The 24392-nt window shown below is 40.6% G+C and overlaps 1 protein-coding gene across 10 annotated transcripts in view; it reads left to right on the forward strand.

Annotated features, from left to right (window-relative positions):
* The window catches only part of LYG1 (lysozyme g1), a 35927-nt gene extending 14667 nt beyond the window's left edge, over positions 1 to 21260 (forward strand). For 9 of the 10 annotated variants that reach the window (XM_077915085.1, XM_077915077.1, XM_077915082.1 and 6 more), the window contains 4 exons: positions 1745 to 1849; positions 2802 to 2995; positions 4699 to 4831; positions 5023 to 5294. In XM_077915085.1, coding sequence (XP_077771211.1) covers positions 1745 to 1849; positions 2802 to 2995; positions 4699 to 4831; positions 5023 to 5141 — 551 coding nt within the window. In that variant the 3' untranslated portion in view covers positions 5142 to 5294. Of the gene's footprint in view, positions 1 to 1744; positions 1850 to 2801; positions 2996 to 4698; positions 4832 to 5022; positions 5295 to 21043 lie in introns of those variants that run through there. The other variant, XM_077915086.1, reaches the window with a different exon arrangement.
* Positions 21261 to 24392: the final 3132 nt, after the last annotated feature.

Consider the following 24392-nt stretch of genomic DNA (forward strand, 5'->3'; position numbering starts at 1 on the left):
ACTATGTAAAAAAAAGACTAATGTAATTTCAAATAGGAAACTAGCATGGAGGGGATCAAGGATATGTGATGAAGCCAGCCACTGAGACTGACATAGTTGCTATGCTTGAATTTCAGATTTGGTTTTAAGGTTTCTTGCAGACCAAAAGGGAAAAGTACATTGTTTTGATAAATAAAAGAAGAAAACATTTTCCTGGTTCTAAATTCTTTTTTTTTTAAAGATTTTATTTATTTATTCATAGAGACAGAGAGAGAGAGAGAGAGAGAGAGGCAGAGACACAGGCAGAGGGAGAAGCAGGCTCCATACAGAGAGCCTGAGGTGGGACTCCATCCAGGGTCCCCAGGATCATGCCCTGGGCTGCAGGTGGCGTTAAATCGCTGCGCCACCGGCGCTGCCTTTTTTTTTTTTTTTTTTTTTTTTAAGATTTTATTTATTTATTCATGAGAGACACAGAGAGAGAGAAGCAGAGACAGAAGCAGACGGAGAAGCAGGCTCCATGCAGGGAGCCCGACGTTGGACTCGATCCTGGGACTCCGGGATCATGTCCTGGGCCAAAGGCAGGCGCCAAGCGGCTGAGCCACCCAGGGATCCCCTGGCTCTAAATTTTAACAATTTCTTTTTTTTTTTTTTTTTTAATTTATTTTTGTTTATTTATGATAGTCATACAGAGAGAGAGAGAGGCAGAGACACAGGCAGAGGGAGAAGCAGGCTCCATGCACCGGGAGCCCGACGTGGGATTCGATCCCGGGTCTCCAGGATCGCGCCCTGGGCCAAAGGCAGGCGCCAAACCGCTGCGCCACCCAGGGATCCCAAATTTTAACAATTTCTAAGATGAGGTCTTACATTCATTCACTGATTGATCCATTTATTTAAGAAGTATTTTTAAATTTCTAAAAGATATTTGGGGGAGTATAAGGAACTTTAAGGAGCATTTAATGTGACTCAGGGAGTGGCTACAGGGCAGGGAGCAATGAATGACATAACCCATTACAATATTAAGGGTATTTGTTACTAATTATAAAGAAAAAAACTGTACTGATTAAAAAATAAAAAAGGACACACTGGTAGGCAGTAGGTAGAGAGAGAGAGAGAGAGAGAGAGAGAGAGAGAGGCAAAGACAAAAAGGGAAGAAGTAGAAAGAGGGAGCCTGCACATGGAGACCTGGTCCTGTGTCCCACTACATGTCTTCGCCTCTTTGTTGTCATAGAGACCCCCCACCTAGAAGAGCATACCATCCAGAAGACCACATAAAGCCACGTCTAAGTCCAAGTATCTTTACTCTGAGTCTGGGTTGAGACCCCATGGAGGCCCAAGCTTTATACATGTTTCTCCAGAACAACCATAAATATCTCACCAGACCAGCCAGGCAGAAATATTTGAGGGAGAAATATCAAGAGTTCACCTAAGATAAAGGATGAAGACTAGTTATATGGAACAGATAATCTAGTTTGATTCTAAGACATCAACTCAATGATACTGGACAGCCCAGGGCTCTGTGAGGAGTATAGCTGCTCCAACAGTGCTCATATCTTCAGGATAGGAGGTGACAACTTAGTTTGGAGGAGGTTTCTATGATAATTTCCTAGTCACTGTACCATAAATTTTAAAAGTGTTTCAGTTAGAATGAAGTTCTTGTTCTTATGGATTTTGGTAAATTGCTTTGATGGCGTTTCATTCGTGGACAGAAGATGATCAAAAGTAGTCTAATTCAATGCCTAAAGCTGAAAATTTCTCAAATTTGTAGATTCATCTGAAAGCAGCAACTGGGGATGCTATGGAAACATCCGAAACGTTGAGACCCCTGGGGCGTCCTGTGGGATTGGCAAGCGTCATGGCCTGAACTACTGTGGTAGGTTACGAGCTCATTGTCCACCTCTGCTCTTCTGCTTTATCTCAGAAAGTGCCTCTTTTTGGCAGGGGTGGCTTCAACAGGATTTTGTCCTTTCCCTTGATACCCCGCACCCACATCTCCTTGTCCTTCCCCACAAATTTTGATCCTCTCAACATATCTGTTTGGTTCCCGCTATTTCCCATAGCCCTACACTACCAGGTGGCAGGATGAGTGCTGGACATGGAGTCCAAAGATCTTGTCTGAATGTGGGCTCTGATTCTTCAAGTCACTTAGTTCCCCTCTGCCTCCACTGAAAGGGGTTAAAAGTACTCACTTTATAATTTTGCTGTAAACTCTGGTCAATAGAATGTGAATGAGAGTGCATTTGAAATCACTAAAAATGCTTACAAAGTAAGCCGGCTAGCCAGGTACATTAATACTGGTTTTCATTTTTCCCAGCATCATTGTTATTTTTATAAAGGTTTAAGCTCATAGCAATTTCTGGGTGTCACTTTAGGGTGGAAAGGTGGGCAAGAGTGAACAAATCTGTTAGGGAAACTCTCCATGGACTTCTTGAAGGGGTTGGGAGACTCTTTCATATCTGGTGCTCATTGTAGCTGATGGACAGGCGCATTTTACTGGGTACCTCTGTTTGGGGTGCTTAGGATGGAGCCAGTGTGCTATGCTCGGAGAATCATCCTCCGTGGGCCAGAGCAGCCCCTGAGAGCCCAGCGAGGGGGTGCTGGAAGCCACAAAGGACATTGCCTCAGTGGATGCCAACTCAAGCTCAAAGGAAGAGAATCATACTCTCAGGTCTAGAAATGGCAGCAGCTAGGGAGTTCAGACTGAGACATGGGCTTCTCAGTACTAGACCACTGCCCAGATCCTTGGAGTGTGATTTCTCTCCTTTTGAGCCCCCACATCAGCATAAGTCACACAAACCACATCCTTCCTTCTGTGTTTGCGTTAGGAGTTCGTGCTTCTGAAAGGCTGGCTGAAATAGACATGCCCTACCTCCTGAGATACCAGCCGGTGATTCACACTGTTGGCCAGAAGTACTGTGTGGATCCTGCAGTGATCGCTGGTGTCTTGTCCAGGGAGTCTCATGGCAGCAACGCTATGGTCAATGTGGGCAACACGGGCAACGGCATCGGGGTTGTGCAGGTAACCCTCGTCAGTTATGACATATGGCTGTTGTGCTGCATGGCACAACACTAAGGGGGCATCGTCACATTTGTTGTTGTTGACACCCTGGAGCACAGCTCCATGGGACACCGAGTGAAAGGTGCTCCCTGGAGCTGTGAGAGCCACAGCTCTCTGCCTGATACAAGCGGCAACATCACTGCTTCATTGTGAGCCATGGTTTCCTTTCAAAATCAACTGTGCTGTGTTTCCAGGATATCATCCATTGTACTCTATTCTGGACCTTTGTTCTGTTATTTTGTAGCTACATGACCTCATTCAATCTCCCTATGACTCTGTTTCCTCATCTATAAAACACCAGCCTCAGAATTATTATGAAGACTCAATGCAATGATGTGAAAATATGCTTAATATCTGGCAGATTTTCAGCAAATACTGGACTCCTTCTCTTTTGTCTTCTTTCTACACAATTCTTAGTTCTGAAGATCCAGTTTTATTTTTGCATGAATTTTTCCTGGTTTCACTTGTCTCAGAGTCTCCCAGGGAACTGGCCATTAACTCCACAATCGAATTAATTGCACACTGGGGGAATCGGTGATGGCAAGGAGACAATGGAGCTGTAATTTTTTTTCTATTGCATTTCACGTTGTTGTTGTAGTTGTTGAGAAGCCTTTACGTAGTGCAGTCACTTTTTAAGCTTTTAGGAAAATGTATTCCTCAGTGATTTTGAAACTGGCTTCCCATTAGTACTTGGAACGACACTGCAATTTAAAAGTACTTTCAAATACTTTATCTTATTTTGGTCTGGGGACCCATCCAATAATCTAATGAGGATGGGGTGAAGGGGAAGGCATATAATACATCCTTTCCTGGTGAGGAAGTGGTTTTACAAGGAGAGGGTCAATGCTGCAAAGTCACGCAGTTGGAAAATGAAGAACCAAGACCAAGAACAACATGAGTGATGTTAGGGTCAGCGTCAACTCTAATATTCTGCTCTGCCTCCTTTGTAAAATCTTGCTCTTGGGAAAAGCATGTGTCCATCTGCTTTGAAGATGAAAGAATTCTCTAGATCCAGACATTTCTCCTAAACATGTTGAAAATCATGTGAAACGGTAACCTAAGGTCTATAAGAAAAATTAGAAGTACTTTTAGACATTCAGATTACCTGGAAGAAGGGACGCCTGGGTGGCTCAGTGGTTGAGCATCCACCTTTGGCTCAGGGTGTGATCGCGGGGTCTTGGAATGAGTCCCACACTGAGCTCACTGCAGGGAGCCTGCTTCTCCTTCTGCCTGTGTCTTTGCCTCTCTTTCGTGTCTCTCATGAATAAACAAATAAAATCTTAAAAAAAAAAAAAAAGAGAAGATTATTTGGAAGGAGGATTACAGGTACAGATAGAAAAACCCTTTTTGATCTGTTTGGAAGGCTTGTGTTTGCACCACTGAAGGAGGGACTGGTACCTCCACTACCTCTGTCACCTTGGGCACCCAGCTCTGCCTTTCACTATTACAATGAGGCAGCTGTGAAATGTCTGCTCATTCTTTCTTTGACCAAACCTTATAGCTTTACTGTTTATCCTCAGAGAGATCAAAGGTGGCATTAATTAGTTCGCCCAAAGGAGGAGGAGAGAAAAAGGAAGGAAATGAAAAAGCAGCACTGGTCCCATGAAGTCCTGTCACCCTCCCACATGGCTTACCTAGTTTTTCCTCTGCCTCTCTCCCTCTAGGACCCTGGTTTTTATGCTCCCACATCCTGGATCAGCGAGTCTCAAGTTTCTCAGATAACTGAGGTCCTTACTGTTAGGATCAAAGAAATTCAAAGGAGGTTTCCAACTTGGACCTCTGACCAGCACCTGAAAGGTAAGTGTAACCCTGGGCTGGGGTTTCAGGGCATGGAATTAATAAGAACAAATATAAGACATTGCACAAGATTCCCCAAGATTACTCAACCTGCTGTTGAGCCATCAGGAAAGAGAATCTAAGTCAACTGCGGAGACCCTGAAGCAATGAGGGACTGTAAGGTCAGCATTAACCCATCTCACAAATTCCAGGTGGACTCTGTGCCTATGCTGGAGGTCCTGGCTACATCAGAAGCAGCCAGGACCTGAGCTGTGACTTCTGCAATGACGTCCTTGCACGAGCCAAATACTTCAAGAGACATGGCTTCTAACACATCGGAGCAAACCTAAGATCATTACCAAACACAGGAGACCTCAACTGTAACACAGAAAAAACTAGCCAATGGGGCTTGTAACTGTGAATCTGAATTTGACCTGAAGGTCACCAAAATAATTGAATCACATTAAAGGAGGAATTGTCTGCATTTTGTGGTTTGGTTGAGTATGTAAATGAAAAACTGTGTCCCCTTAAAGGTACTTCCATGGAAGTTAGCTCTAATGTGGATTTCCTATACCTCATTGACTAGCACTGTCAGATTTGGCAAATAAAAACACAGGAGGCCCAGTTAAATTTGAATTCCAGGTAAATGATGAATGAATTTTTAATGTAAATCCCATGCAATATTTAGAACACATTATCCTAAAAAATTATTCATAGTTTATCTGAAATTCAAATTTATCTTAGTACCTGGTATTTTATCTGGCAAACTCCATCACTGATTTTTTAAAATAAGAATCATAGTTTCAAATTTTAATTAAAAAGTTTGAAAAATATTTTATTTATTTATTTGAGAGAGTGAGAGTGAGAGAGAGCATGAGTGTGTGTGTGTGTGTGTGTGTGTGTGTGTGTGTTGGGGGGAATAGAAGGAGAGGGAGAAGCAGATACCCCGCTGGGCAGGGAGCCCAATGTGAGGCTCCATCCCAGGACCCTGAGATCATGACCTGAGCTGGAGGCCGCTGCTTACCTGCCTGAGCCACCCAGACATCCCAGAGAGTCACCTATTAACTCTGTAGCATTAGCTTAGCCCTAGGACGGTCTCCCTGTTTCTAATTTTACCTCCTCCTTTCTTGGACCCTGGGCCACAGAACCTTCTCCTGCACCCGTACTCCCCCCAGCTCAGCTAAATTATTCCCTGGTTTGGCCAGGGTGTAGGATAGTGAGTCATCTATCCGAATTGACCTCAAGGACATCGACCAGCATTATACTGGTAAATTATTTAATTCGAGGGGTTGTATGTTCTATAAATGTAATAAATGTCTGTCCCATTCTATCAATTGTATGCTGTCAACACTCTGCAGGGTGTCATTTTAGAACAACAATCATCATTTTAAGCAGAAGTGTTTTTAAGCAACTGCTGTGTGCTCAGCACTGCATGAAGCACTATGTATCAGAGTCTGTGGCCTCAGAAACTGTTCAGTCATAAAATTTAGCTGGGGATAATAGCCCACCACATGTGTGCACAAGGTACAGACTCAGGGCTGGTTTCAGGTAGCAGAAGGAGGTGCTCATCTTCTGCATTGGGGGCCTGTGGAACCTGCTCATGACCGTTGGTGCCCTTGACTTCCTCCAGGCCACTTCCTTCTTAGTCTCCCCACCCCTTGAGCTTTCCCAGACCTACTGTCAAGGCTGACTGCACTTAAGGGATTCCCACCACAGAAAAATGACTAAGGAAACCTCTTGAACATACCCTCTTTGTGGATTCACATTGCACTGGCACAAGGAAAATAGATTGTGAGGCACTAGTGATGGGCCCACAGGGGAAACATTTGGGTGAATGAAATCTTCCTGAAGTCATACCACCAGGGCAGCCTCATGCAGCCCCCACTACAGACACATATGCCCAGTAAGTGGGGATAACTCATGTACATGCTGATGATAGTGTCTTTCCTAAGGAAATATCCAGCCCAACAAAGCCAACACGGAGCACCATGATGTGACAATAGGAGCTCTGTAAAAGGTGCCACTGTGGGAATGGTTGGTAAAAGTATAGGGTATTCATCATATAGCCATTAACGAATTCGTAGAACAAAAACTTCTATCTGCCAATCACTGTCTTAAAAACTGTAAAGGTGAAATCCATGCTCACAAAGTCTCCTGTTCTAGTTGGGATACAGATATACTAACACTTGAGACACAGTAAAAATTTCTCTAAAAAAGAAATAAATAAAAATTGATGTGGGAATTTTGGTGAAGAACTGAGGCCTGAATTCAAACAAGTGGTTAAGCTGTTTATTAGATGCTGAATTCTCACACTGGCCCTGACAGGATACACCATTTTTATTCAACCGAACAGAAAGAACTACCCACTGGAACTGTTAAGGCACTTGTCTTAGTTACAAAAGCAGAATTCAGGGATCCCTGGGTGGCGCAGCGGTTTGGCGCCTGCCTTTGCCCCAGGGCGTGATCCTGGAGACCCGGGATCGAATCCCACATCGGGCTCCCGGTGCATGGAGCCTGCTTCTCCCTCTGCCTGTGTCTCTGCCTCTCTCTCTCTCTGTATCTGTCATAAATAAATAAAATATTAAAAAAAAAAAAAAGCAGAATTCAAACCCAGATTTCTTCCATTTAAGGCCTTTTTATTTTTCCCTAAGTGACACGTGCACGTAATCGGATGATTATATTTTTAAAGACTATTTATTTATGTATTTGAGAAAGAGAATCTCAAGCAGATTCCACTCTGAGCTTGGATCCCATGACCCTGAGATCATGACCTGAGCCAAAACTAAGAGTTGGACGCTTAACTGACTGAGTCAACCAGGTGCCCCTGTAATTAGATGATTATTAATATGTATGATGTGTGTGTGTCTGTCTGTGTGGTGGGGTTTTCGGGTGCCAACCATCTTTGCTAAAAAAGGGAAGGTTAAAGAAGAAAGGTCCCAGGCAAATCCAGATGAGTTGGTCACCTCGGTGTGGCCTTATCCCTTGCAGGAGGTATTTGAAAATGTGTAAGAGCAGTTTTCTTCTTCCCGCCCTCCTCCTCATACTCTTTGTTTTGTTATTGCCACAGTACTTAGGGTGGGGAGAGGGAAGGGGGATTGGACATTGCTGGTGTTTCATAGTGATGCAAAAGGATGCTAAACATTTTGCAGTTCACACGGAGTAGGATGGTCCCATCCAGTAACGAATGTATATAAATGAAGGGGTGTGTATACGTATGTGTGTGTGTGTACATTTTTTAAAAACTTCTTTCTGAGTTAGCCTTTTATCAACTTCATAACTCAGAATTTTTTTTAAGAGGTCTGGAAGCCATCTCTTGGAAATGTAAACATCCAGGAAGATAGCTTACCTTTTTGTTCCTGTCACTGTGATAGTTTAGCCTCTAGGCATTTGCTTATCAAAAAAATAAGAAAAATTTTATTACTTCTTCTGATAAAGGTGAATTTAGGGCAAACTACTAAAGAATATGCAGCAAATTGTGCTGTTTCTTGTATGTATGTAATGGCAAAAAATAGAGCAGCATGAAAGGATTATAACTTCTTGGCTGCATAAATAGGATAGAATTTTTAACTTTATCATCTCTTTGCGGATGATCAACCATGTCCATGCTCCAGTTTATTTTTATTCATGAATTCTAAATCTCTCAGGAAATCTTTTCTGAAGGCTTCTGACCTACTGCTCTCAGAAGTAAGTCAGAAAGCTCTGAGAGCATCCGGGGATCCCCTCCACCATCAGCCCTTTGCAGCTGTCCTATGTTCCCCTTCTATTTTTTGCATCCTTCTTAGCTTACTCCTTTGTTTTGATGGAACACATTCTCCATCAGCTTTCTGAGAAAACTGAGTGGAAGGTAAAATTTTTTGAGATCTCTCATGTCCAAAATACCATTTTTTTCTACTGTCATGTGAATTGGTGATTTGGCCTGGTAAAAAATTATAGTTTGGAGATAATTTTCCTTTAAAATTCTGAAAGCGTTGCTCCCTTGGCCTTCTGGCTTCTGGGGTTACTCTTGAGAAGCCTGAGGTCATTTCAATTTTAATCTTTTGTAATATAATATATCCCCTCCTTCCTTCTAGAAGATTGGAGAATTTTTTCTTGTCACATGTTTGACATTTCACAATGATGTGCTTTAGTAAGATTCTGGCTTTATCCAGAATCTGAGTGCTAGGCATTCAGTCAGTCCTTTCAAATTTAATTTCAAAATTAAAAAATTTTGCTGATATTTTCCTTCCCTCAATTGTTCTCCATCCTCTCTTCTTTTATTCAGCATGAAGCTCCCGGACTGGTCTTCTAAATTTCTGATGTATTTCTCTCCTAATTTTAACTTCTGTCCTTTTGCTTTCTAGAAATTTTCTTTCTCTCCTAAAGTTTCCAATAAGGTTTTCATTTCTGCTATCACGTTTTTATCTTTTGTTTTGTTTTGTTTGTTTGTTTCCTTTCTGTCCTCCAAGTGTTTCTCTTTATCAACATCAATGCAATGTTTTCTCTTATTTCTTTGGGTGTATTATTGAGAGTCCTCCCCACTCCCCCAAGTCTTCTTCTTGCACAATCTCTATTTCTTCCTGGGTGCCTTTTTTTCATTTGCTCTGACATCTCTATTTCCTGTTGGAGGCTTTCTTCAAATATCAGGAATTATTTGTTATCTGGACATACTTAAGAATGCAGGAACTAGAAAGTTTGTCAGAAACTCTGAGCATATGGATGGGGCTTATGTGAGCAACTCCATAAAGTGATCCTCCTGGGCTATTTGTTGGGAAATCCTCTATATTCGTATATCTTTACATATTTCTTTTGGCTGTTCTTATGCCTGGAAGAAAAAACCATATAGATTTTAGACTTCTCTAGAGTAAAGACCTGGCTGCCAGTGTTCTGGAATCCAAATGGAGGTAGCAAACTGAGGAACTCAGCATTCAATATGCATTTCAGGGGTGCCTGGGTGGTTCAGTCAGTTGAACATCTGCCTTCAGCTCAGGTCATGATCTCAGGGGTCCTAGGATCAAGCCCTAAGTCAGGCTCCCTGCTCAGCAGGGAGCCAGCTTGTCCCTCTCCCTCTGCCTGCCACTCCCCCTGCTTGTACTCTCTCTCTCTGTGTCAAATAAATTTTAAAAATCTTTTTTAAAATGTGCATTTCACTTAGTTTTCCTCTATTCTATGTGAACCCCTTCCCAGGTATGCCAGATATTTTCCTACCCAGAGACAGTCTGTATTTCCCTTTCCAGAGACAAAAATCTCTGCTGGGATCAGGGAAGAGATCCAGGGTTTCAGCTGCTACTTAATCATCTTTCAAACATAAACATCTTTTCTTATCCCAAGTTTCCCTCACTTCCAGAAGTGGTCAATGCCATCAATTTCTGAATCTTCTGAGGATTTTCAACATAAATCACATTGGTTTTTTGCTTCCCCACTGCCAGGCTAGGATTTCACTTCTTACACTTATTTTATCAGTGACCATTTTTCCAAATGTTTTCCAGCTTTCACAATTTTGATGCTTTTATCTATCAGAGTCTAGGAATGTCTCCAAAGACTAGGGGTTTTCAACCAGAATTTCTGCACTTTCTCTATATCACACTTAGAGCAAAAAGTTTGTAGATTCCTCATGCTGTGGATTTATGCTGTGGTAGATCCAAGTAGATTACTGTGGCAGTGTCACAGACTCTAAGATGCCCCCTATGGTCCCCTCCTCCTGCTGTTCATGCTCTTGTGAAATTCCCTTCCCTTCACTCTGAGTGGTAACTGGGACTTGCTTCTAACAAATAAAATATGGCAAAGAAGATGGGATGTTACTTCTGTGATGACATTACATAAGATTGTAACTTCCATCTGTTAGCAAACTCTCTGTTTAGCCAGCCTTGATGAAGCAAGTTGCCATGTTAGGGAAGCCAATGTGGGATAGAACTGAGGGTGGCCTCTGGCTAATAGTCAGCAAGGTACTAAGGACCTTGTTTCAACAACCCAAAGGAACTGAATCCTACCAACAACCATATGAGTGAGCTTTGCAGTGGGTCCTTCCATAGTTGAGCTTTCAGATGAGAGTCTAGCCCTGGTTGATTACAGCCTTATGAGAGATACTGAAGCAAAGGATCTAGCTGAGCTGTGCCTGGATTCCACAGAAACGGAGACAATAAATGCATTTTTTAAGCCACTAAGTTTGTGGTCATGTGTCAGGCAGCAACTAATACCACCACTATCAAAATAATGGCTGGTCTGCCCTATCGCCAAACAAGACCTGGTTATATTTTGGAAGGGTAATCAGTGCAGAATCAAGAAACTTACATAATTAGATAAATATTAGGAAATATGATTGCTTCTCAAACAAAAAAAATCAATTATCTTTCATTTTGAAAAGTTTCCATGTTGCTCCCTTTTGATTTTTATCAGTGCAATATAAACATGTAGAAAAATATAGAATTGTGCAAATACTAAAAAGCAGAAGTAGCCCCACTCCATCCCTCCTCAGACAGTCTCAAAGCAACAAAATTCTTTTTTATTATTATTTATTTCATTCCATTATGTGGATGTACCATTACTTAATAAATTTCCTAATGGAAGTTTGGATCATTGACATCTTTCTCCATGCCTAAATTTTATTGTAGAAATTTTCAAACAAATAGGAAGGTTGGAAACTTTTATAGTGGGCACTCATCTTCCCACTACCTAGATTATATGCCTGAATGTAATTCTGTACTCGCTTTATTACATATCTCTTCAACTATCCATCTTCTACCCACCCATCAATCCACCTATTTTTTTGGATGCATTTCAGACTAATTTAGAGATATTATTTATACTTCTTCCCAGATGCTTCAGTCAGTATAAAATTAACAGGAGTTCACCATTTGTCCATGATTCTTTTTTGCTGTTATTCTTTTGAGGTAAGATTTACATACACAAATCTTAAGGGCACCATTTGATGAGTTACAGCAAATGCTTACTCCTATACAACCTATATCCTGATCCAAGTATGGAACACTGCCATCACTCCAAAAACCCTCTCATGATCTTTACCAATTTCCTCCCACAAAGGCAACTACTGCTCAGTCTTCACAACCATAATTTTTCCTGCTTTAGAATTTCACTTAAGTGGAATAAATAGCACGTATTCTTTTCCTATAAGGTTTCTTTCACTCAGTAAAATGTTTTTGAAGTTCATCTACATCATTGCATTTACCAGTAATTCTTACCTTTTCCTTGTTGTCTAGTATTCTGTTGTATAACTGTCACACTATGTTTATGCATGCTCCTGTCGATGGGCACCTGGGTTGTTTCTAGTTTTGGGCTATTATGGAATAAAGTTGCCATGAATATTCTTGTACAACTTTTTGCGAGCATATCTTCTTCACATTTTTTAAGTAAATACCTAAGAGTGGATTTTTTTTTGAGAAAAAAAATCCTCCTCGGGGAGGAGCCGAGGGAGAAGGGGAGAGAGTGAATCCTAAGCAGGCTGCACATCCAGTGAGGAGCCCAACATGGGGCTCAATCTCACAACCCTGAGATCATGACCGGAGGTGAAATCAAGAAATTGGACGCTTAACTGACTAAGCCACCCAGGTGCTCCCAAGAGTAGAATTTTTAGTCAAAGCAAACACTTTTAATTCTTTCCTTTATAGTCCTTGTGGTAAACTTCTTAATGCTAAATAATATGCATTTCTCATTATCTATCACTTTTAATTATAATTTTTCCCAGACCTCAGGAAACAGAATTATAGTAATTCATAAATACTGGTTAATGACACTCTCTTATCAAATAGCCCAAATATGGCTTTATTTTATTATTACAGTTAGATATAGTTGATTATACAGTTAGATGTTTTTAGCAATTCAATAATCACACAGGCTCACCCTGACACCCAAATAAAACCTAGGATTCTAATAAGATACATTTAAATATATTGTTCCTTGTCCTTCACCATCCTATCTCCTTGCAGCTCTCCACCCAGGGTAACTATCAACATGAATCCTGTGTTCATCATACTCTTGCTTTCCTTTTCTTTTTTCTTTAAGATTTTATTTGTTTATTTGAGAGAGAAAGCATGAGCAGGGGGAGGTGCAGAGGGAGAGGGAGAAGCAGACTCCTCGCTGAGCGGGGAGCCTAACACAGGGCTCTATCCCAGGACCCTGAGATCATGACCTGAGCCTAAGGCATATGCTTAACAGACTAAGCCACCTAGGCATCCCCCTTGCTTTCCTTTATATATAGTTTCTCATTCTTATTTTAGTTTTTAGCATTATAAAAAGGATATGATGGGGGAAAAAGCCACATGAGCTTCTTAATTGATACAGAAAAACAGTTTGACAAAATTCAATACCCTTTTATGATAAGAACGCTCAACAAACTAGGAACAAAAGAAAATTAGCTCAACATAATTTTTAAAAAAGATTTTATTTACTTATTCATGAGAGGCACACAGAGACACAGGCAGAGGGAGAAGCAGGCTCCATGCAGGGAGCCTGATGTGGGACTCGATCCTGGGACTCCAGGATCACACCCTGAACCAAAGGCAGGTGCTAAACCACTGAGCCACCCAGGATCCACAAGCTCAACATAATTAAAGCCATATATGAAAAACCCACAGCTATCAATATACTCAGTGATAAAAACCTGAAAGCTTTTCCTCTAAGATCAGGAACAAAACAAGTGTGCCTACTTTTGCCACATATGTTCAACAAAGTACTAGAAGTCTTAGTTGCAGCAATCAGAAAAGGAAATGAAAGACATTCAAATTGTAAAGGAAGAAATAAAATTATCTCTGTTTGCAGATGATATGATCTTATATGTTGAAAACCCTAAAGATTATACATATACTCACATGCACACATATGCATAAAACCTGTTAGAACTAATAAATGAATTCAGTAAAGTTGCAGGTTACAAAATCAACACCTAAGAATCAGTTTTATTTCTATGCACCAACAATAAACAATCCAAATAATATATAAACAATCCAAAAAGGAAATTAAGAAAACAATTCCATTTGTAACGGCATCAAAAGGAATAAAATGCTAAGGAACTTAGCCAAGTAGGAAAAACACTGAAAGCTATAAAACATCATTGAAATGAAAGAAAATACAAATAAATGGAGCAACATCCCATGTTCATAGATTAGGAAACTTAATACTGTTAGGATGTCAATACTATCCAAAGTGATCTACAGATTTAATGAAATCCTTATCAAAATCCCAAAGACTTTTTTTTCTTGCAGAAATGAAAAACCCATTTAAAAAATCAAATGGAATCTCAAGGGACCCTGGATAGTCAAAATAATATTGAAAAAGAAGAAAATTGGGAGCATCTAAGTGGCTTATTTAAGTGTCTGCCTTCAGCTCAGGTCATGATCCTGGGGTTCTGTGATCAAGAGATAAAACCATAAAACTCTCAGAAGATAGGAAGAAATCTTGATGATAATTGGATTTGGCAATGCTTTCTTGTCAAATGCCAGGAAACAAAAGAAAAATAGATAAATTGGACTTCATCAAAATTTTGAAAATTATGGGATGTTTAGGTGGCTCAGTTAGTTGAGCATCTGACTCTTCATTTTGGCTCAGGTCATGATCTCAGGCTCGTGAGATGGAACCCCGACTTGGGCTCTGTGCTCAGAGTGGAGGCTGCTTGAGATTCTCTCCCTCCCTCTGCTTCTGCCCCTCCTCCTGCTCACAAACCTGTGCATGCTCACTCTCTTTCTCTCCCTCCAAAATAAATAAATAAATAATTTAAAAAAATCCTTTAAAAATTTTTAAAATCGTGCATCAAAAGACACAGTCAAAAAAGTAGAAATGCAATTCACAGAATGGGAGAAAATATTTTCGAATCACATATCTGGTAAGAGATTAATATCCAGAATATTTAGAGAACTCCCAAAACTCAACAACAAAAAAACAAACAACCCCACTAAGCATATGAAAAGATGTTCATCTTCACTAGTCATTAGGGAAATGCAAAGCAAAATCACAATGAGGCACCACCTCATACCCATTATAGTGACTTAGAAAATCAACAATAAAGAACAAAAAGCAATCCAATTTAAAAAATGGACCAAGGACTTGTATAGACATTGCTCCAAAGAAGGATATATATAGATGGCTTATAAATCATTGTTAAAAAGAAAACCACAGGCCAAAATTGGCATCATATAGGTTAAAGCCCCAAGTCAGTAAATCAAGATGAACTATCTAACCTAACCAGTTTTATTTAGCTAATATTTGCCATAACTGTCATTTTCATTCCTTTAACCTCAATCTTCATATATCCTTAGAGTTTTAGATATAGCTCTTGTAAACAATATATCTGGACCTTTTTTAAAGTCTAATTTGTCAACAAATTCAATGAATAGTAAGTTTATTCTATTTATGCTTAGTATAATTAATCATGAATTTGGATCTACTTTTACCATCTTATTATTTTGATTTGCCTGCTCATTTTACATTTCTTTATAATTCTCTTATAATTCAAAAAAATTAAAAAATTGATATTTAGATCTCTCCTTAAATGACACAAGAAACTAGAAGGCCCTCACATTCATTGGTCTCTCCCTATTGCAACCTTGTCAAGTTGACATTTTCTAGATTTTCAGTTTTGAGTTATTATGGATTTATTTTTACCCCTCCCTGCCCTTTTAAGGCAAAAATTGTTAACTGAGCAAGCCAGGTGCCCCATCTTCTTCATTTTAATTTTTTCTCTTTCTAGGATACCTGCTATATAGATTTAATATTTGGGTAATACTTGTTTCTATACATCATATCTTTCACTTTTCCCTAAATTTAAAATTAGGCTAATTTAAAATTATTTGTTGGTCTCTGTTAATATTTTCACTTTTTATGGAATCTATGTGTTTATTTTCCTTTTGAAATGCTTCCTCAAAGGTCTAGTAATCCTAGCTTGTGAATCCGTTTGCCCTGGGGTATTGTTTCTGCAGGCAGCTGCAGAAGCACAGAGTTTGCCCCAGTTGACACTGAGGCTAAGGAAGGCAAGAGGTGGGAATGGGCCTGAGGAGAGAGCCCTGGACACCAGCCAATCATTTGCTCCAGGAGGAAGAGGGTAAGGGAAAGTTAGTTAGTTGGTCTCCACCTGCTTCTCTTCCTCCAAAGCCCAGGGATTCTGTGCTGGCTTAATTTGATACCTGGGGACACCTGAACTAGGCTGCAGGTATTAGCAGGCCCTGTTTTTTTTCCACGGTAACACAGAATGGGCCTGAAGCAAGATCAAAACTCCAATAGTTCCCTCCTATGTTACTCTCCAATCAGCGTGGCTGTCTCCAGTATAGGCCGCACCTGAACACATAACAATTAAAAACAGTCCCACTTCACCTGGGGGGATCATACTTGACCCTGGAGGGGGACCCTGGAGAGTGTCTCTGTCATATATGTTTTGTAGCCCCTACTCTTTAAAGAATCAATTACACATATGTGGTTAAAAAAAGAGACTATAATTTATAATAAAAAGCAGGGCCTTCCGTTCTACCCCACCCCTTTCCCAGTCACACTTCCTGGGAGTACTTTAATCCTTTCTTTTTATAGCTTTCCTGAAAGAATCCTGTAAGAGAAGAACTCTTTCCTTTTCCCTCCTACTAGGGAGAACCCAACTCTTCCCTACTGTTTGCTCTCCGGGAGTCAACTTTACTACTCACACAGAACATGTTACTTCTAGTGTGCAGCTGCACCCCAGCAGACTCTAAGCCTAGGGTGGGTAATGGTCCAGTGAGGCTGAAGACAAGACCTGAGACAGTAACTGAGACATGGATTTATTGAGGGGAACTTACGTATAGGAACTCCAGGGGCAGCCAACTGGTCAAAGCATCTGCTGCTGGCATGTATGTGCAGCAAGTTTTTATATCATAGCAACTTAACGTAGTAACTATCAGTGGCCCTCCCTCTCCTTGCAAGGCCAGCATTTCTAAGGAGATCAAGTCCTGCCACTCTGGGTTGGCCACCCCTAGAAGCCCTAACTTTGAACTCTAAGCAACACATTCTGCTGCACATTCTGCTTGATGGGAATATAGAGGGAGGATAGACAGGATCTCTACCTCTTTAAGATAGCAAACATGTGGGGCATGTTTGCACAAACTAGCTATCTGCATGTGCCATACATCTGATCACCAAATGTTTGTGGAGGTTTTCTCCCCACACCAAGCAATTCTCCTTGATTCCAGATGAGCATCCTACAATTTAACTCAATTCTGAGTTAGATCCTGCAGGTTAGTCCCACAAGACTGTCCCACTACCCCTGACAGTGCTCACAAACCTCAGATAACAATGGAAAGTCCAGGTTGTCACCTGTGCTTCTGACCAGCCAGCTCTAGATCAGAGATTCCAACAACCCTCTCGTTGGGTTCTGTTAATTTGTGAGAGCAGCTCACAGAACTCGGGGAAATACTTATATTTACCAGTTTTTTAAAGGATGAAAGATGAACAGCCAGATGAAGAGCTACATAGGGTGAAGCCTGGGAGGGTCCCAAGTATGGAAGTTTCTGTCCCTGTAGGGGTGCCATGCCTCACCCTCCCAGTGTGGAAGTGTTCATCTGTCTGAAAGCTCTCTGCACCCTTTTATATCAGGATTTTTTTGAAAGCTTCCTCATGGAGGCATGATCAAGTGTTAAGTACATTTCTAGCGCCTCTGCCCTCTCAGGAGTATGGGGAGGAGGTGGAGCTGAAAATTCTAAGTTTCTAATCATGGCTTGGTCTCAGTTCTTCATGGTGACCAGGTCCCCCATCCAGAAGCTGTCCAGGAACTCACCCAGACTCACATCATTAGAACAAAAGATGCTCCTAGTGTTCTCATCACTTAGAAATTACAAGAGTTGTAGGAACTCTGCATCAGGACCTGGGGGCAGAGACCAATATATATATTTTCTATTATACCATGATATCTCTGTAACTTTAAAACTATGTTGGGCAGCCCAGGTGGCTCAGCAGTTTAGTGCTGCCTTCAGCTCAGATTGTGATCCTGGAGACCTGGGATCAAGTCCCATGTCAGGCTCCCTGCGTGGAGCCTGCTTCTCCCTCTGCCTGTGTCTCTGCCTCTCTCTTTCTGTGTCTCTCATGAATAAATAAATAAAATCTTTAAAAATAAATAAAACTATGTTAATCCTGTTATTTCTCCTTTCCTCACTATTATGAGAAGAGATCCTTGTAAAATTAAAAGAAATCTCATTGAAAATGGAGCCAGGAAGCCCTAAAGGGGGAGCTCTTGCACGCACCACTCCTGGCAGCTCCCATAGTCAGCAGAAAGAAGGGTTATCTTGACAAGGGAAAACCTTTCTCACAGAGGAATTTCATCTCCAGAAGTTAGGAATGCACATTTGTCTTTCTCTGGTTGGTCCTAAGCTGATAGCAGAGACAAAAACTAGAGAAGGTACCAGTTATTAATCAAATGCTGGCTATTTGGGACCGGTTTTTACAAGTATTTTCATTTGGCTTCTTGAACCAGTTGTTAGAGAGATAGTGGTCTGACTTCTTACAAGTCTGACTTACACATAGCAAGCTGGCTTCCTGGGCTGGTTACTGCAGATAATGGGTTGGTTTCCTGGGCTGATTGCTGCAAATAGCAGGTCCGAATTCTTTTTTTTTTTTTTTTTTAAGATTTTATTTATTTATTCATGACAGACACAGAGAGAGGTAGAGACATAGAGAGAGAAGCAGGCTCCCTGCAGCAACCTGAGGCAGGATTCAATCCCAGGACCCTGGGATCATGGCCTGAGCCAAAGGCAGATGCTCAACCACTGAGCTACCAAGGCACCCCAGAATTCTATTTTTATATACAGTCAGGCCATTGTCCATTTTTATATTCATCATCTCACTATGTTCCCAAAGTTGTGCAACCATCGCCACTATTTAAATCCAGAGCATTTACATCACCCCAAAAGAAACCCTATACCTACTAACATTCTCTCATTTTCTTCCTATTCCCTAGCCATAGGCAACCAGTAATCTACCTTCTGTCTCTATAGATTTCCCTATTGTGGACATTTCACATAATTGGAATCACATAATGTGGTTTTCAAGACTAGCTTCTTTCACTACCATAATGCCTTCAAGTTTCATCCATATTATAGCATGCATCAGTACTTCATTACTTTTTATTGATGGATATTCTTTATGGTATGATTCATGATTTTATGATATTGAAAGATATTAATGCACTTTCTCTATAATGATTGTGTGAATTTCATTCTTACCAGCAATATATGAGTTTATTTTCCCACAGACAATTTTCTAATTTTTTCACTAATTCAATGTTAGTGGAAAGTTGTACTCCAATTTACTTTTATTATTTTTTTTTTATTTTAAATGAGGTTGAACATCTTTTCATGTCTAAAATCCATTTCCATTTATTTTCTGGAAATTGCTTATATTTTTGTCCATTTTTCTTATCTAGGTAATTTGTAGAAGCTTTTTATAAATCTGTAGGTTAGCCCTCTGAACACGAATTTTGACCATTTTATCTTGAGTTTCACTTGTCTCATGTTAATTTTTTTCACTATGTAGAAAATTATTTTTTTAGTTCATGTCTTACATTTAATTTTTTTTTTTTTTTTACTTAGAGTTTGTTCCAGTTACAGTATAAGGTATTGGTCAAACTTAATTTTTCCTAGTTGGCTACCTGGTTGTCCCATCATCATTTATAAAATAGTCCATAGTTTTTCCATTGGTTTGAAGTGTCACATTATCACAATCTAAATTCCCATATTTTTGGTCTGGTTTTGGACTGTCGTTTCCCATCAGTTGTCTAGCTACACATGGGGCAATACTAACTTGTTTTAACTATTGAATCTTCATATTATTTTTAAGAAGAAATCCATAGGCCTAAAATGGCATCACTTAGGCCAGGTCAAATTAGCTAATAATATCTAACCTAAATGTAGTTTCAAACTCCCCTAGAGATAAAAGCCTTAACTTGTCAATCAGAAAATTTCTGGTAAATACCAATGATGTCATCTGTCACATGGGCCCTTTTCATCCCACAAGGGAAGATGGGGTAATCTACCTAAAACGACTGCCTCCCTATCCTTCTCCTGAAGGGAAAGTGAACTTGACTTTGCCTGGAACAATCCTTTCTTTTCTTCTGTAAATAACTTTCTTGCCCCACCCTCCTTCCTATAAAAACCTTCCATTTTGTACAACTCCTTGGAGCTCTTCTCTATCTGCCAGATGAGGGGGCTGCCTGATTCATGAATAACATAATAAAGCAAATTAAGTCTTCAAATTTAATTGGTTGAGTTTTTGTTCTTTAACACTATATTTTATTTTCTTGTAGTCTGGTTCTTCCTCACTGCGCTTACTTTTCAGAGGTTTCCTGCCACTGGCCACTGGAAAGGACTCAATCTGTTCTTAATGATTAAAAATAAGGCCAGTGATCTCAAATCAATTTATGGAGTAATGATTTTTTAAAAGACTTTTTTAAAGGTTTTATTTATTCATGAGACACACACAGAGAGAGGCAGAGACATAGGCAAAGGGAGAAGCAGGCTCCCCAAAGGGAGCCTGATGTGGGACTCAGTCCTAGGATCCCAGGATCATGCTCTGAGCCAAAGGCGGATGCTCAACCACTGAGCCACACAGGAGTCCCTATGGAGTAATTATTAAACAGTGCTCATAGTCTCCTGTGTAAAGACCCCAGGGCTCAGGTCTTTAGGGCTGGGAGTGAGCTGTGTGAGCTGTGTGAGCAGGAGGTGAAAGATTTGTGGAAGAGGGGATTGGGCTGAAGGAGGCCTTGAGACTCCAATTATCATTGTTCCTTCTTCATATTAAAATTTCTCCACTGGGGCACCTGGGTGGCTCGTGTTTGAGCGTCTGCCTTTGGCTCAGGGTGTGATTCCAGGACCCTGGGATTGAGTGCTGCATTGGGTTCCCCGCAGGGAGCCCGCTTCTCTCTCTGCTTATGTCTCTGCCTCTCTCCCTGTGTCTTTCATGAATAAATGGATAAAATCTTAAAAAAAAAAAAAAAAAAAAAAGATTGTCTTCCCTTACACCAGAGTTCTCCACTCTGGCTACACAATGGACCACCTTGGTAAGCTTTCAAACTGCTGGCATCCCACCCTGAGATTTCTGATGTAATTGGTTTGGGGTGTGGCCGGAGTATGGGTGTTTTTAAAAAACCAGATTCCATTCCCAAGTGATTCTGATGTGTAGCCACAGTTGAGAATTATTGCCTTTCAAATTCTTCAGCATCCCCTGGAATAAATAGAAAGTTGATGAGCAGTTTTATATGGCTATCTGCACACTCTAAAGCCTTTTCTTGTTTTTCAGGACTATTCAAAATCCAGATTCCTCAACTATATGTGCAAAGCTTCTAGCTTAGCTGGCAGATGGAGCCAAAGCACTTTTTGACTTGCTGAGATAGCCTATCCAGCCATTGTGAGTCCACGTTACCTCCTGCTCTGTCAGCTTCTCCTGCATCCTTCTCCAATCTCTTTCCCATGCTGCCTTAGACAACTGAAACATGACCCACTTATTATTGCCTTCATTTTGACCTCAGTCTGTATTTTCTGATTAAGTTCTTCTTTCCAGCTTATCTTTTAACTCAAGCAAAAGCATCCTGTGGACAAAGCATCCTGTGATGGAAATGGAAACTACCCCTTGGAACAATAGGGACCTCCTAATGCCAGCAAGACCCTGAGTGATTGACCCCAAGAGAATGATTGACCTGACCTTTACTACCCACCTGCCTGTATGTACCTAATGACCTTTGTCCCACATTTTCCCTTAGATAAACCTAAAGGTATTTTCAGCACTTTGGAGACAGGCTTTGAGGCACTAGTCTGCTATCTTCCCAGTGTTGGCCTCACTGGAATAAATTCCTTTCTTGTTTCACCACAAGTCTCTCTGCCTTTGGACTTTATCAGTGGTGAGTGGCTGAACCTGGTCTGTTTGGGACCCCTGGGCCCAGAGGCTTGCTTGGTCTTCTGGTAACACAGACTCATGAGTTTCTTTACCAAACAGATATAGAGGCAATGTCAGATCAAAGCAATTTAATTTCCCTTATGTTCAACTTCCCTATGTGACCCGAATCTATTTTTCTAGCACAGGCATAATAGACACTTTATACTTCCAATAATATATTTACATTTCTCGTGGGGAATTAAAAAGGAGAATTCTTAAGACTCTGAGTAAAAGCTCTTTGAAAAAGCAGTAAGAACTAGGCCTTACAAATGTTTTGCTCCAGTGTGTGAGATCATAAACAAGCAAAACTTCAAATATCACCATGTGTTCAGGTCGTGTAGAAGAGAATGAGTCCTGGCTGGAACACCCTGGGCACCAATGAGCTAGCTCATCATTCAGGCACTGTAAAAAAACACACTTGCCCTTCCTTTAATACCTGCTCTTCCTGAAAACAGCTGAGACATTTGAAGTCTTGTCCATTCACATGTCTGGTGGTTGATCTAGGCTGTTTGCTCTAGGCTGAGGGGCTAGCTGGCACTGAAATACCCACATGTAGCTTCTCTGTGTGGTCTGAGCTTCCTCACAACGAGGTGGCTGGGGTCTAATGCCAAGCATCCCAAGAGATGAGCCAAGAGGTAGCTATATTGCTATTCATGTACTAGCCTTGGAAACCACATGGCATCCCTTCTGCTGCATTCTGTTGGTTGAGGCAGTTACAGGGGGTCCACTCAGCTTTGAAGACAGAAAGCATAGACCTGACCTCTCAGTGCAGGAGTGTCAATGTCACAAAATAAGATGAGCCCTTGAGATGGGATATACAATGGTATGTCCATCTTTGGAAAATAGCCTGCTAGAGGGGTGAACTTGACAAGTAGTTACTACACAACATGATAATATTGATATCTTAGAGATCCCACAACTGCTATTGACAAAAATAATAACAGTTGGTATTAGGCTCCAACCTGTACTGGGAATTTTATGTTCTTTCTTCCAAAATAGCTTTACTGAGATTTATTTTCAATACCGTAAAAATCACCCAGTTAAAGTGCACAATTTGGTGGTTTTCTGATATACTCAATAGAGTTGTATAACCACTACCAACTAATTTCAGAACATTTCCAACACCCCCAAAAGAAACTCGGTAAACATTGGCAGTGACCCCCCTCCCTCATTACTTCACTAATCTCAGCCCCTGGCAACCATTGATCTACTTTCTATCTCTATCTGCCTAGTCTAGACATTCCATATAAATGGAATCATACACTATGTGGTCCTCTGTGACTGGCTTCTTTCACTTACCAACAGTGTTTTCAAGGTGCATCCATGTTATATGTTATTTCTCAGTCCTCAAAACAGTCTGAATTGACTCCTCATTTCTATGAGAAAATAGAAGCAATCAGAAGAGAATCTCTAAAAGCTCCTATAGGCAACTGTGCCCAGGTTAATTTTATCTTTATGGGTGAACAGTGACCAACACATAATAAACATGCAATGAGTATTTGTGAATAAATAAGCCCACCATGGTGATTTTTAAAGTGTAGTCCTTTGACCTACAGCCTCACAATGCTCTGTCTCCCTGCAGTTCTCAGGCCCTCAACCCTGACCTATTAAATCAGATTTCCAGGGATGGGATCCAAGCAATAGAATTATAGAAATTGATTGATTAATTGACTAGGTAATATATTCATGAGCTTCAGGATCCAAAAGATACAAAAGGTATGTCATGTTGGGGCATCTGGGTGACTCAGTGGTTAAGTGTCTGCCTTTGGCTCAAGTCGTGATCTTGGTGTCCTGAGATCGAGTCCTGCATCAGGCTCCCCACAGGGAGCCTGCTTCTCCCTCTGCCTCTGTCTCTGCCTCTCTCTGTGTCTCCCATGAATAAATAAAATCTTAAAAAAAAAAGGGTATGCCATGACATTTTCCTTCCCTTTTATGTCCTCTAGCCAGTCAGCTTGTTTCTCTAGGGGCAACTAATTTCACCAGTCGTTTTGTTTTGTTTTTTTTTCCAGAGATATGGTCCACAAATGAATAAATATGCGTGTAATATTCTTCTGCTTTACTACTTCCTCCACAGAGGCATACTATACACATTTTTATGCACATTATTTATATTTAAATATGACTTATATATAAAATGTTTATGTACAGTTTAAAGAACACTAAAATGAACACCCATACACCCATCTCTCAGGTTAAGAACTAGAACATCACTGCTACCCTGAGATATCGGCAAGGTGCTTCTCCTCCATCACCACCAGGGGAAACCTGGACTGAATTTTTGCCTTAACCATATTTTGCTTAGCTTTTCATGTTTACCAACTATACATGTATTCTTAAATAATATAGCATTTAGCTGGGCCTATTTATGAAATTCATATCAATGGAGACATTTTGCATATGTTAATTAGTAAGTTGTTTCTTTTACTCAATATTGTTTTTGAGGAACAAACAGTTGATGTCTATAATTGTAATGCATTTATTTTCACTGGTGTCTGATACCCCATTTTGTATGTATGTAACACAGGTTTTTTTTTTTTTTTTTTAAGATTTTATTTGTTTATTGGACAGAGAGAGAGCACAAGCAGGAGGAGCTGCAGGCAAAGGGAAAGGGAGAAGAAGGCTCCCTGCCAAGTAGGGAGCCCAATGTGGGGCTTGATTCCAGGAACCTGGGACCATGACCCGAGTTGAAGGCAGACGCTCAACTGACTGAGCCACA

Source organism: Canis aureus, chromosome 11 (assembly GCF_053574225.1).
Source record: "Canis aureus isolate CA01 chromosome 11, VMU_Caureus_v.1.0, whole genome shotgun sequence".
NCBI classification, from domain to species: domain Eukaryota; kingdom Metazoa; phylum Chordata; class Mammalia; order Carnivora; family Canidae; genus Canis; species Canis aureus.